Source organism: Ascidia mentula, chromosome 2 (genome assembly GCF_947561715.1).
Source record: "Ascidia mentula chromosome 2, kaAscMent1.1, whole genome shotgun sequence".
In the NCBI taxonomy this organism is placed as follows: domain Eukaryota; kingdom Metazoa; phylum Chordata; class Ascidiacea; order Phlebobranchia; family Ascidiidae; genus Ascidia; species Ascidia mentula.
Window position 1 is genome coordinate 15,808,334 of NC_138567.1, and position 15,498 is coordinate 15,823,831.

Here is a 15,498-nt window from a genome sequence, read left to right on the forward strand (position 1 = left end):
GCCCAGGATATGATTTAGTTGCTTGAAAAAGTTTGTACTGTAGTCAAATGTAATTTTGTTTCACTTTTTTGTTTTTTCGGTTGCAGTAATAAGGTAATGTAACGAAATGAAATGATGTTAAAGTGTTACTAAAATATTGAAAATCACAATCTTATTTTACCAATTTGTGGGCAGAAAGGTCTGTGCCATCACTTCTCTTCGGCGCCATGTTAACGTTCTCGTGAAGTTTGAAATATCATGTTCGGGGAAACTCCTGTTAAACAATGATTCACACGACACATTTAGTGAAGACAATTTCATCGACAAGTGGGATTTTTTTTCTTTCTCTAACCATAATAAGTTGAGGGTTCCAATCTTCTAGAATATAAATGAAACACAATCCGAGTTTTTTTACAAAGGCCGCTCATAAAGAGGAAAATTCATCAGAAAATCCATTATTTAGAATGGTTCTTCTAGAGATTTGGTTTCGATTTTGAACATGTATAAAACTCAAAAGCTAAAACCGGCATTTCGTTGCTTTGTTGCCAAAATTTGGTGAGTATGGTAGCGTGCCGTACCATTTTCACCATCTTCGCTTAATACGGAGTTTAGGTTATTTCGCTTTGGCGCCGGCGAAGAAAACTGTGGTTGCGTGCAATTTGTTATTTACAAATTCATACTGCAATACTTTATCAGTATAAAGGTTAAAAGATTAAAAGTTCCTTAATATTCAGGAATTTGTCTCACTAATGTTGTAGTGCAGTAATTGCTGATAAACTTTTTTATAGCAACTTTGTAAACTTGTACTTGACCAAATAAGTTTTTACTAACATACCTCATTATTCATGTAATTTCGTATACGATCCGAAGGACGCTCGTATACCATCTGAAACGGTTCATTAGCATTTTGAAATAAATCTGGAGGTGTCGTTACAGAATCTGGCGTGTTCTGCTTAACGTAAGTGCGCCCTCAAGCTGGTTTCCTTAAAGTTACTATTGCTTTACCTCTATAAAGGCAGACGCCATTCTGTAGCACAGGAATTTGTTTCAACCCAAACGTTTGTCACCTGATTAATATTGCAAACCAACAGAACATAATCTGTTAAATTTCGTTTTAATTCGGCAGCTTTTTAGGGGGATGTAATGTGTTTGTCACGACTGATAGAAATGAAATCGACCCTCGATATTAATTCGGTTTGACAGGACTCTTATAAACATGAATGACAATATGTCAGTGAAAGTTACTTTCCTGAAAATAACCTATTCGCATCATTTTGAAATTAAATTCGCAAATGTTGACGTAAACCGATATTTTCAACTGAAGACTTTGAATCACAAGATTTTGTATGGATGCCTTTTCGTGCGAAAATTATTCAAACGAATTGATTTTTTACCCTAGTGCTGCTGTTGTATTTTGTCTTTAGTGGTTGTGTTTAAGCGCAGGTAATGCCAATTGTAATTTGAAATGAAAAGTCAAACAATCACATCTACGCAGAAACTCTAAGATAGAACAGTGACCAGGCAAAGAAATTTGAATTCATAAACAAGCGCCTCTGTTACGTCAAAAGGGCAATTACGGTTTGTGCTTCTCCACCAAATAGATAATGTCCTGAAGTTTCCAATTTTACCGATATGATTACTTGGGAAATAAATCACCATACATTAGAAGAACACTTTATTAACTTGTTCATTCAGGAAATCTGCATGCATGACTAAACGATTCGTAATTGTTAATGGTTTAAAGTAAAATTGCAAAAAATCTTATAACCTTAAACAAATATGACAGACGACAATATTCAAGCAAACTTAATATATTATTTAAAATTAGATTTTGTTAAATACCTGCTATTTTCCCGGGTTGACCGTTTCGAGGTTTCTTTCTATTGTGCGCACGAACCCTAAAATATTTCAATACGATTTAACTTGGTAATAACATGGCTTGCAGTAGATGGGGTAACTACAAGGTCATTTACCTAAACTTCACCAACACCAGGACTGAATAAAACAGACAATCCGATAGTAGCTGATAGCAACCATGGTGACGTATAGATGAACCCAGAAAAATAACTATTACATCAATAAGAAATGGAGTCAAATGGTATGTTGAATACAATTAGCATTACCAAAAACTAGAAAACATGTAATTATCTAATTAAATTAAGGACCCAATAGCATCGCTATGCGTATCAAATAAGGAAAAACTATATTTGTTTTAACTAATTAACCTTACAAAATTTTGTTAATACGAAAGAAGCTGAAATACCAATAAAAAAGGGTTGAGCATCTTCTGCCAAACAGCAACATAATTCCGTCATACCTTGGATCTGTTGTAGGGACGTTACGTAAAAGTTAAAACTTTCCAAGTACCAAAATGGAAAATTTTATTTTACATAACATGCTTTGCGCGAAAATGCCAAACTGTATCCCTCACCGTGTCCATCAGTACATTATTCGGGTGTAATATCCGAAGTGAAAGTTACGTTTGCAGATTCGCCCTCTGCAATTATGACGTGACTTGATGACACGAAAATGTTGGGCTTGACTAAAAGCACAAGTTTTCATATTCCCCGAAAACTAAAAACTGAAGAAGTTAAAAACTCACCGAGAAGAGTAATGGTTTCTGAGGCCATTTTCAAACCAAGAATATTAGAGGCTATTTGCAGTGATAACTTCCAGCATCTTCTATGTTGGTAATATTGAAGTTCAACCAGGATCAGGATATGGATTTGAATTCGCTAACGGTTGTACGTTTTTGGTAAACAGAGGAGGTGTTAGTAATACAGTTTTCCACGTGGTCATTTCTATGGACAAAGCTAATTGTTGATTTCATGAACATACGGAGTAGAACGAAACAAAGTTTTCATTTTGTCAATCGCTTTACTGTATATCTAAACGCAGCCATAGTTGGCGCCCTGATTGCATGGATGTTTTGAATAAAGAAGTTAGATATTGGCTTGCCAACAAACACAAAAACAAATATGTTTAAAATCACACATGCGATGTTCATGTCTCGGCTTTTATCTTGTAATTGCTATCAGAGAAATCTTGGTTTTAAAAGGTTCCAGAATTAATTACACTCGCTCAAAATTGTCTCCGCCGATGGTTTTATGAGAAAACTTAAACTAGTGTTATAGGAAGGCTGTAAGTTTCTAATGTACATTTGCTCATAGAACTACAAAGGAAGTAATTCGTCACTGTAAAGCCCCTATTTAGATTCGAGCCTACATTAAACCATTGTATATGACCAAAAGTATCTGATAATGCAGATTGGTCATTGTCTTACAACTTTCTTCAGCACGGATCAGCATATCGACCTTTAGACTGTATGATCGATGAATACACTGTTTAGTTGTGGGCGATCATGCCTTAACGAACGTTTGCATTTATTACAATGCTTGCATATTGACGCTATCATTCACCTATTGCAACAATAATTCTTTTGCATGAAACTAATTAAAATGGGTGTGCACACAGTACACGTAAAAACTGATAAATGAAATTAATACAGGAGAAAATGTCAGCAATTTATAATATAATGTGATTGCAGTTTACCAACATATACATGCCATGGCGCATAGAAGTATCAAAAACACCTACTTTGCACACAGTTTTGCACCTGAACGAGGTCATGCCCGACGTTTATTTCATCGTCCAGTAACAGAAGTCCAACCCCTACCCAATCCTGTTTATGTCTGCTCTGTTTATGACAACAATTGTGCTTGGAAGGTTGTGGCTGCACAAAAAACGGCGCCTGAAGGTTAACAGCGATAAGAGCGCTGAAGTCAACATGAAGATTTAGGTTGTGCTTTTACTTTTGCTATGTGGAAAGATTTCAAACATCCCATCTGATTATTTACCTCATCTAATAAATCACCTAAAATCTTAAATCAGCTAGCTGTCGTTGGTGTAATTGGTTGAAAAAACCTTCTATGATTTAAGTTTTGTAATCCCGACCAACACAGAATGTGCCATACAAAAGATAAACTCGTTGGAAATATATTTACAAAACTTTGCTCTGCATTCAGCGCACGGGAATGTTGCCTTGGTATGATTTTTGTATTGTGGGTTTGTTTGTCGTAATAAACATATGTTACTTGGAATCAACGTTTGTTGTGCTGCGTTTGTATTGATATTAATCAAATTTAATCGAGCATATTCTTCACATTTGTGTTTCAAACTTTCAATGCTAATTTTGTGGGTAGTATAAAATGATCTCTACTATACTGCAATAAATTTATTTACATCAACTTCGTTTAAACTAACGTATGTGGTTCAAATATTATGGAAAAGCGTAACTTTTACATCGGTTGACGTGAACAAAAACGATGCACTGCTAAGTAAACACAGAGCGCTCTGGTGATCAATTTGTCCCCAGCGCATTGCTCGACATTGCTCGACTCTATGTTATCTACCAGTCATTGTGGCCGAATGGGACTACCATGTAAATTTATGCACAATAAAATGTCTTATTAGGATGTAAAGAAAGTGTTCGGACATTCCATCGATACTCAAACTCCGAATAAACTCACTACACACATTAGTTTGCTGTATCAGTATCCCATACGACAAGCTAATAAATGAACAAAACAGGTTTTCCACCAAACAACAACGTGATAACGTTCCAGTCACTTTTCTTCGTGGTCAATGTACAACTTGATCAGAGAATAGCAAGCCTTGTATTCTTCCTTTAAATGTTGCAACAAAATTACTGCAGGGTTACAAAAAATAAAGTTTTAATTCCTACCAATGAGAGATGCAGATCACACATAGAATCTCTGATATCTTTGACCGTTTTGAACACATCTACTACTTTCTCGACATCGAAACGAGAGATGAGATTCCAGACAACACAGAACATCACGGATTTTGAAAATCCCCCACTGGAAAATAATTAAATGAAAGTTAGAAAACTTAACAAAAGGAAACTCTTGTGGCCTGCAAAACATTAATATTCTTACCTGGATATCAATAACATGCTATTTTTATCTGCCTTGGCAATATCAGCCTTGAAAAACGAGATGAAATTTATGAAGTCTTTGCCGTGTTCTGGTTTCTCATTTTCAGAAAAAAAGTCGAATTCAATCCATGTTGTATTTTTCTACAAACATCCGTTTTTCATTGAAAATTAGATTGCAGAATTGCAACCCTTACTTGTGCGTTTCGATCCTTAATCAACAGATCCGTTACTATTGCACTTCCACGATTGGTTTGTTCAACACATTCCACACAAAGATCACCCAAAATCAAATTCGTGTTCAATTGCGAGAAAATATTCTCCTAAGCACATGAATTGAGAAAGTAGTTTAAGCAAAGAAATGTTGCGTCTTACGAAAACTTCCGACTTCCCAAGAAACAAAACGATTCCGAAGCTCTTCTGAAACAAAAATCTAAAAAAGTGTTCCACTTCATCAGATTCTGGTTCTTTTCCAATTGTCAGATGATTCGTGCCATGAAACGACTGAAAAAATCACAGAATCAGCAGATATGTAAAAACTATTGGAACATTATTGTTTTTTAAAGAAAACTTCACCTCCAATTCGTAGCATTCAATTTGCTTTGTTTTTTGTTCGGACGAATAATCTAATCATAACAAAGTATGGTTAGTAGTGCTTGAACCGTTATGAGTCATAATTAGATTTACCGCCCGTCCTCTCTACGCAGTTTATTTGTGGGACATTAACGACCTCAGTTAAATCTTTAAATTCCTTTATTATGCTGTTGGAATACGGCAGCCTAAATCAAAAAATAAACGTATGTAAAATTTAAGTACATCAAAAACTTTTCAGTAATGCACGTTTCTTGCCTTTTTTGTTGTTCTAATCTTTGGTTAAACTGTTTGACATCCAAATTCGTTTCCATAAAGTTTAAAGACTCGTAAAGAAGTCTGTGAAGCAATACATACTGCTCCTGTAGCAGAAAAGCAAGATTTTTATAAATTGTTTCTTAAAACGTACTCTCTTGTTAAAACTCACAGAAGTTTGCACCATTTCCATTCTTTGCTCTCTCAAACAACAAACTGCCTTGAAAACGTCAACTGAACCAGTTTGGTTTAACTCCTTCATTAAATAATCAAAAGCAATGAAAGTTCCTGTTCGCCCGACACCGGCACTAAAACATCAACATTTGAGTCAATAAATGCACATCATAGTCTACGTGGGAAATACACCAGTGATTTGCATATCGTGGTACAAAATTAATCGAACCTGCAGTGAACAATAGTGGGAATATCTATATTTAATGACGTCTTCCATTGCTCCATATTTATAAAAACTTTTTCCAGAAATCTGAGCAAACCAGTGGTAGTTTGTGGAACTCCGTGGTCGGGCCAAGCAGTGAAGTGATATTGCGTCACAGTGCGTTGTTCCTGCAACTGAAGAAACATGTATTGTGTAAATTTAGCATTAACCCAATATATGAAATACCGATACATATGCGATATTCTCTTCTTCGATATTCATCTTTCTGATGACGTAACTCCCTTCAACGATGACGTCAGTTAAGTGGACTTGCACTTGTTTGTGGTTTTGTGAGTGACCGATGCGTTCAGGCCAGTAGACGGCACACTTTGACTTTAAATTTATTTTGACATGATAACGGTTTGGAAAATAATCATCAAGTTTAAATGCAATACCTTTCCCTTCTCAGATACGTTGGCAAGCATTACAATTACTCTAACTTTTTGTTCCCAAACCATCGTCCAGAAATCATTCACAGTTGTATCGATGGGGCCTTGGGTTGCAATCCACTTGTTTGGTTGTTTAAAACCCTGAGAAATATTTCAAACAGGGCTAATTTTCGGGAACCATTGCTGCAGTAACAAACCTCAACATATGATGCATTTATGTAATCATTTTCGTTGCCTTTTAATCCGCGAAGAATCACTCTGTTGTTTTCATCTATACGAACATGTTATTTAAAATCACATGTTTATAAAACAATTGAACATACAAGTCATACATGGTAAAATATTCTTGTAACGATTTCGACTTGGGTTTTTTTCAGCAGTTTCAACACTGAGAAGACTTCTTGATTGTCTTCTTATTTTCTGTCAAAACAAACCACACGAAATGTAAATGTTCCACAGAAGCTGTTTCTAAATCTGTATTTAAAAGTATAAATATGGCGCCCGCTGCGTATACCGTGTATTTGCATATCGCCTGGTCCTAAGTATATTATGCAGGAAAACTTTCGACGAAACGTTAACTTTACAACGCACCTCATGTTGAGCTTTCAATGCTTCATGCCCGTGCTTGGTGCTGTCCACATAAAAATCACATAAATAAAACTTAAAAATTCTCGTCAAAGTTGAGTCTGGACGATCTTTTGTTTCAACTGGAGAATCTGAGGAATCTGAAGATTGTTTTTATATCATTTTACATTCTACCAGTGGTCGAATTTTTACAAACATTTTTTGTTACCAGTCCTACTTGACAATTCGACAAAACGCATTAATATATAGGCTATATATTTTTTTTAAATTATTTTTTGTTAAATGCCAGCTATTTACCTGGGTTGACCGTTTCAAGGTTTATTTCGGGTTTCTTTCTGTTGTGTGGACGAACCCAAAAATATCTGAATACGATTTAACTCAGTAATAGCTTTGCTTGCGGTATATGGCGTAACTACAATGATCATTTACCTAAACTTCACCAACACCAGCACAGCAAATATGACCAAAATAAGTAGAAATGACAATCCGATAGTAGCTGGTAGCAACCATGGTAACGTAGATGAACCTTGAAAAAATAACGAATATACAACTTATAGAAGAAATGGAGTCGAGTAAATCATTGAATACAACTAGCACTATACCAAAAATATGCAAAAAATATTAAATAACGGGGCTGATAGCAGCGCTATGCAGATCAATTGTTGGTTTTGTTTATTCTAAATAACGTTTGTGTAAAAAAAAGCCATAATATTGGAGAGCTGCAGACAAGGTGTGTACACGCGTGTCTCTCCAATATTATGGCTTTTTTCACATATATGGCATTGGTGGTTTGCCTTAGCGCTATGGGTTGCCAAGCAGATCCGTTTGGCCATAGTGCGCTCCGCAGTGGTTCGTCTCTGTTGTTTGGTACTCAGTATAGGGTACCCAACAGATCGACGTTCACCGAAAGGTACCACAAAGTAGAAATCAGTTGGCCCGCTAGTGCAAAATCTAGCACAGTGCCACTGTCAACAGCTGCACTGATGAGACCTTACAGGTCGAAACAGTGCGTGCGCACACTCTGTCTGCAGCTCTCTAAATAACATTGAAGCTGGAAAACTATGAAAAAGTAAAGAGTGGAGCATCTTCTGCCAAACACCAACATAATTCCTTCATACCTTGGGTCTGTTGTAGGGACGCTACGGAAAAGTTGAAACTTTCGTAACTAGATGTTGCGTGGCAAACAAAAGTACCAGAATCGTTGACTTTGGAACTTTGAATATTAATTGTACTTTCCGTCTTAAATTTGCTGACTCTCGTTTTAAAGTTTATTCGATTTGACGAGTTGGTCGATACATTTTTGGAAAAACTAAAAGGAAAATTTTATTTTACATAACATGCTTTCCGCGAAAATGCGAAACTGTATCCCTCACCGTGTCCAGTATACTATTCTCGTGTAATATCCGAATGAAGTACAAGTTACGTTTGCAGATTCCCCCTCTCCTATTTTGACGTGACTTGATGACAAGGAAATGTTGGCCTTTACTAAAAGTACAAGTTTTCGTTTTCCCCCAAAAACGAAAAACTAAAAACTGAAGAATTAAAACACTTACCAAGAAGAGTAAATGTTTCTGAGGTCATTTTTAAACCAAGATTATTAGAGGCTTTGCAGTGATAACTTCCAGCATCTTCTATGTTGGTAATATTGAAGTTCAACCAGGATATGGATTTGAATTCACCGACGGTTGTACGTTTTTGGCAAACAGAGGATATGTTGGTAGTACAGTTTTCCACATGGTCATTTCTATGGACACAGCGTATTGTTGATTTCATGAATATACGGAGTAGAACAAAACAAATTTTTCATTTTGTCAATCGCTTTACCGAATCCAATATGTTGTCGGCAATGGAAAACCATAAGATTCACAACCAATTGTAAACGTTTCTGGAATTCTAACAACTTTGCTAGTTTGAGTTATCGATATATTTGCTGGTACTGTAGATGAGGCAAAACCAAATTGGTTAAATGACAGCAACAAAAGCAAATCATTGCAGTAGGATACCTTTAATTATAAACGCCTTTTCCTCCTTGTCAATATGATTGCTTGTTGTCTGACAAATGTAAGTTCCTGAATCCGCAACATTATCAATGATAAAATTTAATCGAGTTGTTTGCGAAAACTTTGTGTTGTTTTCAAAACTCGTGTAGATATTAGAAGTTGTAGCTCCGATGACAGATTTATGTCTAAAATTTAAAACCAAATTTACTGATGTGTTGAATTGATGCTAAATCATGTGTTTACCTTTTCCATGTAACGTTAGGCTTTGGAAACCCATAAGAGACACAATCAACATATTGCCGAGGAAACTTTTCCGCAATAATTTCTGGCGCAAAAAGTGTTATATTTGGACGAACTAAACACATCTAACAGTTTAGCTGGGACTTAAACAGTTCATGTTCAATACTACCTTTCAGAGTGACTTCTTTTCTGGTTTGAGACAGCAGTTTTGTGTCCTTGTGGTTTTCTGCCCGACATTCGTAAACTCCACCATAAGCTGCGTCAACTTTTGTTAAGTGAAGGCGTTTTGTTAAGTGGAATCGACCTTGTGATAATTTTTGCTGGGAAACCGAATATGAAAAGTTTGTTATCAAATTTTCTTTCCTAAAAAGCAATAAAGAGCGAGATTATACCTCAGCTTTACAGAAATTAGGGCAAGAATTATGCAGAAACCCTTCTGTCAACTTTTGCATTTTACCAACGATTTTCCTTTTAAAAAGGTTGAATGTTTTTAACAAGCGTGATGCAAAATCGTACCTGTACCAGTTAACTTCCGGCCTTGGATTTCCATACGAAGTGCAATCAACCGTAACATTCTGCCATTGTTCCGTAACCAAATTTCTTCGGGATAATGTGATGTTTACTTTAACTAAAACAAGGTGATATTTACTGTAATTGTGTTTTACTCATATGGCTATTTCCGGAACTGTATATTTTAAATACATAAGTTAATCTTACCATAGTAGGTTAACTTTTCCATGGCTTCTCCATAAATATTTTTTGCTTTGCATTTATATATTCCAGATTCCATGACGTCACCTCCACTCAGCAACAAGCCAACTTGACTCTTGTATTTCCCATTGTTTTCAGTATTTTTGGAAAATCGGTGATGCTACAATAATTTTTCCGTTTCTGCACAAAGTTGCTCATTTTCAAAAAGTTTATCAAATAAGTGGGAATTATTCGAGCAATTAAAACAGTGCACGAACCTCGTCCACGATACAGTTGGTTTGGGAAATCCGAACGTAACACAACCAACGTGAATTTGTTGGCCGTATTCAGCAACAATTGTTGTGTGGCTCAAAGATATATTTGGAGCAACTACAAAAAATAAATGAATTTTGCTGTTTAAGGAAGTGGCGAAACCAAGAAGAGGCGTTCGTCCCCCTTGGAACATGTCATAACACTGAAAAAAATCACTGCAGAAGCTGACAAAAGGGTCGTCGTAATATTGATTTTTGTTGTTCACTAGTTTGCTTTGTCTGCCACATGCATGGTTATCTACACCTCTGTATGCGACTTACCAAACATTTTTAAAGAATTTTGAAACAAAAATGTTGACTTACCGAACACTTGCAAAGTTTTCCTTTCCATTTTAGATCCGATACCATTTGTTCCAATGCAAGTGTAATTTTCCGATTCACTCACATCAGTCACAGTTATGTGAAGAGTGGATGAACTGTGGGAGGAGTTGACAGATTGATAAATGTTGGAACCACTATTGTTGGTGACCGTGGCGTCGTTTCTGCGCAATAAACGCTACATAGAAATAGGATGTAAACACAACGGTGACAAACGTAACTGAAAAGTAGTGGCGTGCAGAAGAAAACGTGATTTATATGGCAGTGCGGTGTAAAAAACTTATTTCCAAAGTTGTAATCACAGGTATCAACAAACATTTTATACCTTATCCATGTTATTGGGATGGGATGGTTTTCTGATAAAGAGCAACTCACAGATTCTTGATTTCCATAGTTTTTCACAACTATTCTGTTTCTTTCAATCTTAATTTTTACTGCGTAAATGTAAATGAATGTTACAGTTTTGGAACCCGAATTTTATTATTGAAACTTGTTATTGTTACCTTCATTTAAAAGGGTGCTCTTGGAAAATTTGCATTTTGATTCGACTCCAATGGCTTTAATTGTAATGTTACCAAAATGAGAAGGGCTAACATGTTGGATATCATAACTAAAGTCCACACCCGCATAGTTGGTTAATAAAGTTTCCGATTGGTTTAGGTTGTAAATTGCTCTGATATTCAGCGCTTCTATATAAGGTCCGGTAATTTTTCCCTTAATGTTGATTATTTCACCGACAATTGCAGAGTAACTTGTTTGAGAAAATACGATTTTTCGTGGTTGATCTGCAAACAGCATCAAGTCAGGCGTTTAAATAATAAAATGTGATTAAACTCACCTTTAAATTCACAAATATAGTTGATTTTCTTCTTGCAATCGCGAGCAATCCATACCCACTTGAAATATTTCTCAAGTTGAACACATTTACCAGTTCCGGGTTGTGGATCATTTAACCATGCTGTATATCCTATGGCGGTGCATGAATATTTTGGCGATAGCCAACCAGTATCTTAAACCGTAAGAAACGAATGAAACCATCTAACGACATCACACATTTACAGTGACCGACAATTGGTACTATTAGGGCTAGGTGTTAAACTATCGGTTAAGCCGTACTAGAATTGGCAACGTAAATTAAGCAAGTTTGCATATTGTTTATTTTATTGAAAAGCCAATTTTTTCTACTAAAATTAAGGGATATTTAGCAATAAATTTACTTGGGAAATAATTTATAAAACCTGTTTTTCTCAACCGACAGAAAACAACTCCGTTTGGCCATAAAAACTTGTTTCGCTCTCTTCTGCCACCCAGGTACCAATCTACACAAAAACAAGAAAAAACAGTTTCTGTTGTTAAACGCTCTGTATGAAAAGAGTTTTGAAGTAGTACAATTGGGCCTACGTGTTAATTTTTTCTTGTTTACAAGACGAACAAGTGTGTTTTGTGTTTCGGAATCAGGAATACTAGCGAGGTTTCCACCAAGCTCAATACATCGTCCCTTCGCATCTTCCCAAGTTCGTTTGTCATTGGACAGGAAAAAATAACGACCTTTGCATGATTTCGATGAGGAATCTACAATGGGACGATAACCGCCTTGCTCACAATGAACGTGTACATTTCTTGAATCAAAAAAGTTGAATAAAACACTTACAGTCAAACTCTTGAGATATCAACAAAACACATATCCAGATCATTACACAAGTGTTCAATGCTCTTGTCATTTTTACTTGATCGCTAAATTCTAAGACATCTTAGGTTAAAAAAATCATGAAACGTTAGAACTGCATAAATAACAAAATACTCTTGATTTTGAAACAAAACTGTGAAAACATTGTGTAGTAAAGGGACATGTTTTCATGCAGAGAAAGTAATCCTTCACTGCCAAAGTTACCCGAGGTAATGATACAAATAAACACAACTCCGTAAAGTAACACAAAGACTCACTGGCCACAGCTTTTGAAAAAGGTAATTACAAACGGTAATGCAAATATGCCTTTGTTCAGTTTGCATTTTTGCCGTGGGAATGGTCGTTTCGTAGATGGTTTGTTCGGTTGACAGTGGCCTTCGTGTTCAATTCAACATTGGTCGAAAACGAGACATATGACTGATCGCTGGCTCAAAATTAATACTTGACATCAAAACTATGTCGGCAGACATATTTGAGTATAGATAACGTTATCGCATATCTAAAATAAGTGCTTTCAAAGCATAGCTAGTTTGGTTTAAACATTCACAGATGTAGTAGGAATGGTACTCAAACTTGGAATCATAGCAGTTTGAAATTTTTCGGACACTCTATACAAGTTAACACTACTACTCTGTAAAGTTTGTATGCGAAAGATTACCTTCTTAAACCCATGTTAGAATAAATTAACATGATTTAGTGATGGTACAACGCGACTCAAGCAACATTGCACATAAACTTACGTATGCAATATTACGTTACAATCTCACAAAGACCTCATACTTAAATCGTCCTCCCAAAGCCGCTTTGTGGACTTCAGCGGCCGCCTATACAAGCCCCAATCTGCATCAGCTACTAAACCTTTCCATTATTATCAACCGTGATATCAGCTGTTAGTCACTGTGTATAGAGGCACAACAATTAGATTTTATGTCTTTAAGGGATACAATGGCAAACGTAAATATATCTCGTTGATGACGTCACTTTAAGAAGAGGAACTGTGAATGCATGATTTACATTTTATGCAAAACAGTTTTTTGTTTGCAGGTCACAAACCATATAAGTTGCTGAACGTTTTTATTCGGTCCAGAAACATTTGTTCGGGTTTTGCAACATTCAACACTTTGTGCAATGGAGTGGTGCAAGGATATGTATTGCTCTAAGACAAATGTAACAAATGAAGTTAACATAAGGAAAATAACTCGGGGAAAATAAAACACATTTACCGCAGTTTGCACCATTTCCATTCTTTGCTCTCTCAGGTAACAAACGGCCTTGGTTTGTGAATGTGAGAAGGTCAGTTGTTATTTGTGGAACTCCACAACCAGGCCAAGCAATAAATTGGTAGTGAGTCACAACTCGCTGTTCCTGGATTCAAAGCGATATAAAAAAAACAACGATAAGATTCAATTTAAGGCAAGTATATCGATTATATCTTCGATTGCTATTTTCCTGATAATGAAACCATGTTTGTTCAGGACTTTAAGCAGTTTCACGTTAGCACAGCCGTACAATTTAAAGGGGGCAAATTCTGGGGGCATTAAAGAGTGCACCTTGACTAAACAATGTAAAGCACTGGAAAATACGGAGCAAAATTGATTTAAACACTCACTTTTTTATTTTGGTCTGGAGAATTTCAATTACTCTGACTTTTTGTTGTCAAACCATTGTCCAGAAATCATTCACAGTTGTGTCGATGGGGTCTTGGGTTGCAATCCAATTGTTCGGTTGTTTAAAACCCTAATTAAAAACGTCAACAGTTTATTTTCCACTGCATTCAACCCGGTTAGGAACCTCCACATATGATGCGTTAATGTAGTCGTTTTCGTCCTCGAATCCACGAATAACCACTCTGTTGTAATCGTCTACGGACATAGCTGGTGTAAACGTTACATATTTTTGACAAGATTGTCAAGCAGAAAACTGCTTAATACTCTACCATGTCAATTTACCTCGTATTGTTTGCACATAATTTAAATTATTCAAAAAAATATTAAAAAGTGAAGTACTGTATCTATGGAAGGAAAGTAATTATATTTCCAACAGTTGACTAATGATTCTAAAGATAAACAGACAAGCTCATAGTGCTAAAAGCAACCACATGTTTAATTTATTCAAAACAAATTTACACAACAATTTATGCCATGAGCATCTGCCGCCAGGTCAGCTTTATTTAGCAATGGAGAAAGACCAACCACGCATTTTAAACGTTAGAATTTCCACTTTAATAACTTGTTCATTCAGCAAATCTGCATGCATGACTAAACGATTCCTAATTGTTAATAGTTTAAGATTGTAGTAAGATTGCAAAAAATCTGACAACTTAAAACAAATATGACAGACGACAATATTCAAGTAAGCTTAAACGTTAGAAAAGTGTCCGTAAAAACAACATTATAGGAATAATAACACAGAAAAGGCTTACTTTTGACTAAAACCCTCCCTGCGTTTACATAAAAACCTTTTATCGTGTCCTGACGATCCAAAAAACACACACTTAAATACATATATAGTTAAACACAAATTTTAACTGAATGTAAATAAGTTGTAACACAGAGTTGTTGACAACCGACTTAATTAAAGTTGCAGATCAGGACGTAATTGTGTTGTGATTGGTGGTGGAGCTTGGTGGCACCGTGATTGTTCATATGCCCACCTCAATGGTCCGTGGTCGAGAACTTCTACTGATTACAACACTATGTGTTGGTACTGGTGGAAAAACTCATATGGAAAAATCATGAGCTCTAAGATGAAAGTGAAATGCGACTAAATGTTGGGGAGGTTTAAGTGACGAAAATTAACTTTGCGTCGTTAGTTACCATGGCAACGTTGTGTTGATCTACAATTATTGACAGGCATTGTAAATACTTTCACCTGTTTTGATAAAGGCTTGAAATCGTAAATAACAGGAAAGCGATTTTACCAAACCGAATTTATTTCTCAAATCCTTACAATTTTTGTGTTAATAGCGAACGTCACCTTTCTGCACGTTTGTTATTATCGTGATATTTGTAGGGCGTTACTTAAAACGTCTACACAAATAAT

The 15,498-nt window shown here is 35.9% G+C and overlaps 2 protein-coding genes across 2 annotated transcripts; both read right to left on the minus strand.

Moving 5' to 3' along the window:
• Window positions 1-4,294: 4,294 nt before the first annotated feature.
• Window positions 4,295-6,854, minus strand: LOC145890249 (receptor-type tyrosine-protein phosphatase alpha-like). Its single transcript, XM_082981268.1, has 13 exons — window positions 6,802-6,854; window positions 6,611-6,745; window positions 6,402-6,548; window positions 6,183-6,343; window positions 5,952-6,087; window positions 5,783-5,886; window positions 5,621-5,712; window positions 5,510-5,559; window positions 5,309-5,437; window positions 5,131-5,256; window positions 4,938-5,077; window positions 4,724-4,859; window positions 4,295-4,664 (listed from the first exon to the last, which is right to left on the minus strand). The coding sequence occupies exons 2-13, from the start codon at window positions 6,671-6,673 to the stop codon at window positions 4,605-4,607; spliced, it is 1,344 nt and encodes a 447-aa protein (XP_082837394.1). The 5' UTR covers window positions 6,674-6,745; window positions 6,802-6,854; the 3' UTR covers window positions 4,295-4,604.
• Window positions 6,855-10,045: 3,191 nt separating this feature from the next.
• LOC145890250 (uncharacterized) lies at window positions 10,046-14,328 on the minus strand. Its single transcript, XM_082981269.1, has 10 exons — window positions 14,236-14,328; window positions 14,119-14,193; window positions 13,680-13,821; window positions 11,608-11,778; window positions 11,273-11,554; window positions 11,095-11,203; window positions 10,755-10,933; window positions 10,398-10,509; window positions 10,147-10,320; window positions 10,046-10,057 (listed from the first exon to the last, which is right to left on the minus strand). Exons 1-9 carry the CDS (start codon window positions 14,326-14,328, stop codon window positions 10,275-10,277), a joined length of 1,209 nt encoding a protein of 402 aa, XP_082837395.1. The 3' UTR covers window positions 10,046-10,057; window positions 10,147-10,274.
• Window positions 14,329-15,498: the final 1,170 nt, after the last annotated feature.

What these genes read in the sequence shown, in the direction of transcription:
- LOC145890249 (XM_082981268.1), bottom strand. Translation starts at nt 6,673, where the DNA reads ATGGTTTGGGAACAAAAAGTTAGAGTAATTGTAATGCTTGCCAACGTA. An exon ending in AGATTAGAACAACAAAAAAG is followed by an intron (nt 5,713 to 5,782) that starts GCAAGAAACGTG and finishes TTTTTGATTTAG; the next exon opens with GCTGCCGTATTCCAACAGCA. An exon ending in TTGGGAAGTCGGAAGTTTTC is followed by an intron (nt 5,257 to 5,308) that starts GTAAGACGCAAC and finishes TCATGTGCTTAG; the next exon opens with GAGAATATTTTCTCGCAATT.
- LOC145890250 (XM_082981269.1), bottom strand. Translation starts at nt 14,328, where the DNA reads ATGTCCGTAGACGATTACAACAGAGTGGTTATTCGTGGATTCGAGGAC. An exon ending in ATGTGGAGGTTCCTAACCGG is followed by an intron (nt 14,194 to 14,235) that starts GTTGAATGCAGT and finishes GTTTTTAATTAG; the next exon opens with GGTTTTAAACAACCGAACAA. An exon ending in GAAAACTTTGCAAGTGTTCG is followed by an intron (nt 10,510 to 10,754) that starts GTAAGTCAACAT and finishes TATTTTTTGTAG; the next exon opens with TTGCTCCAAATATATCTTTG.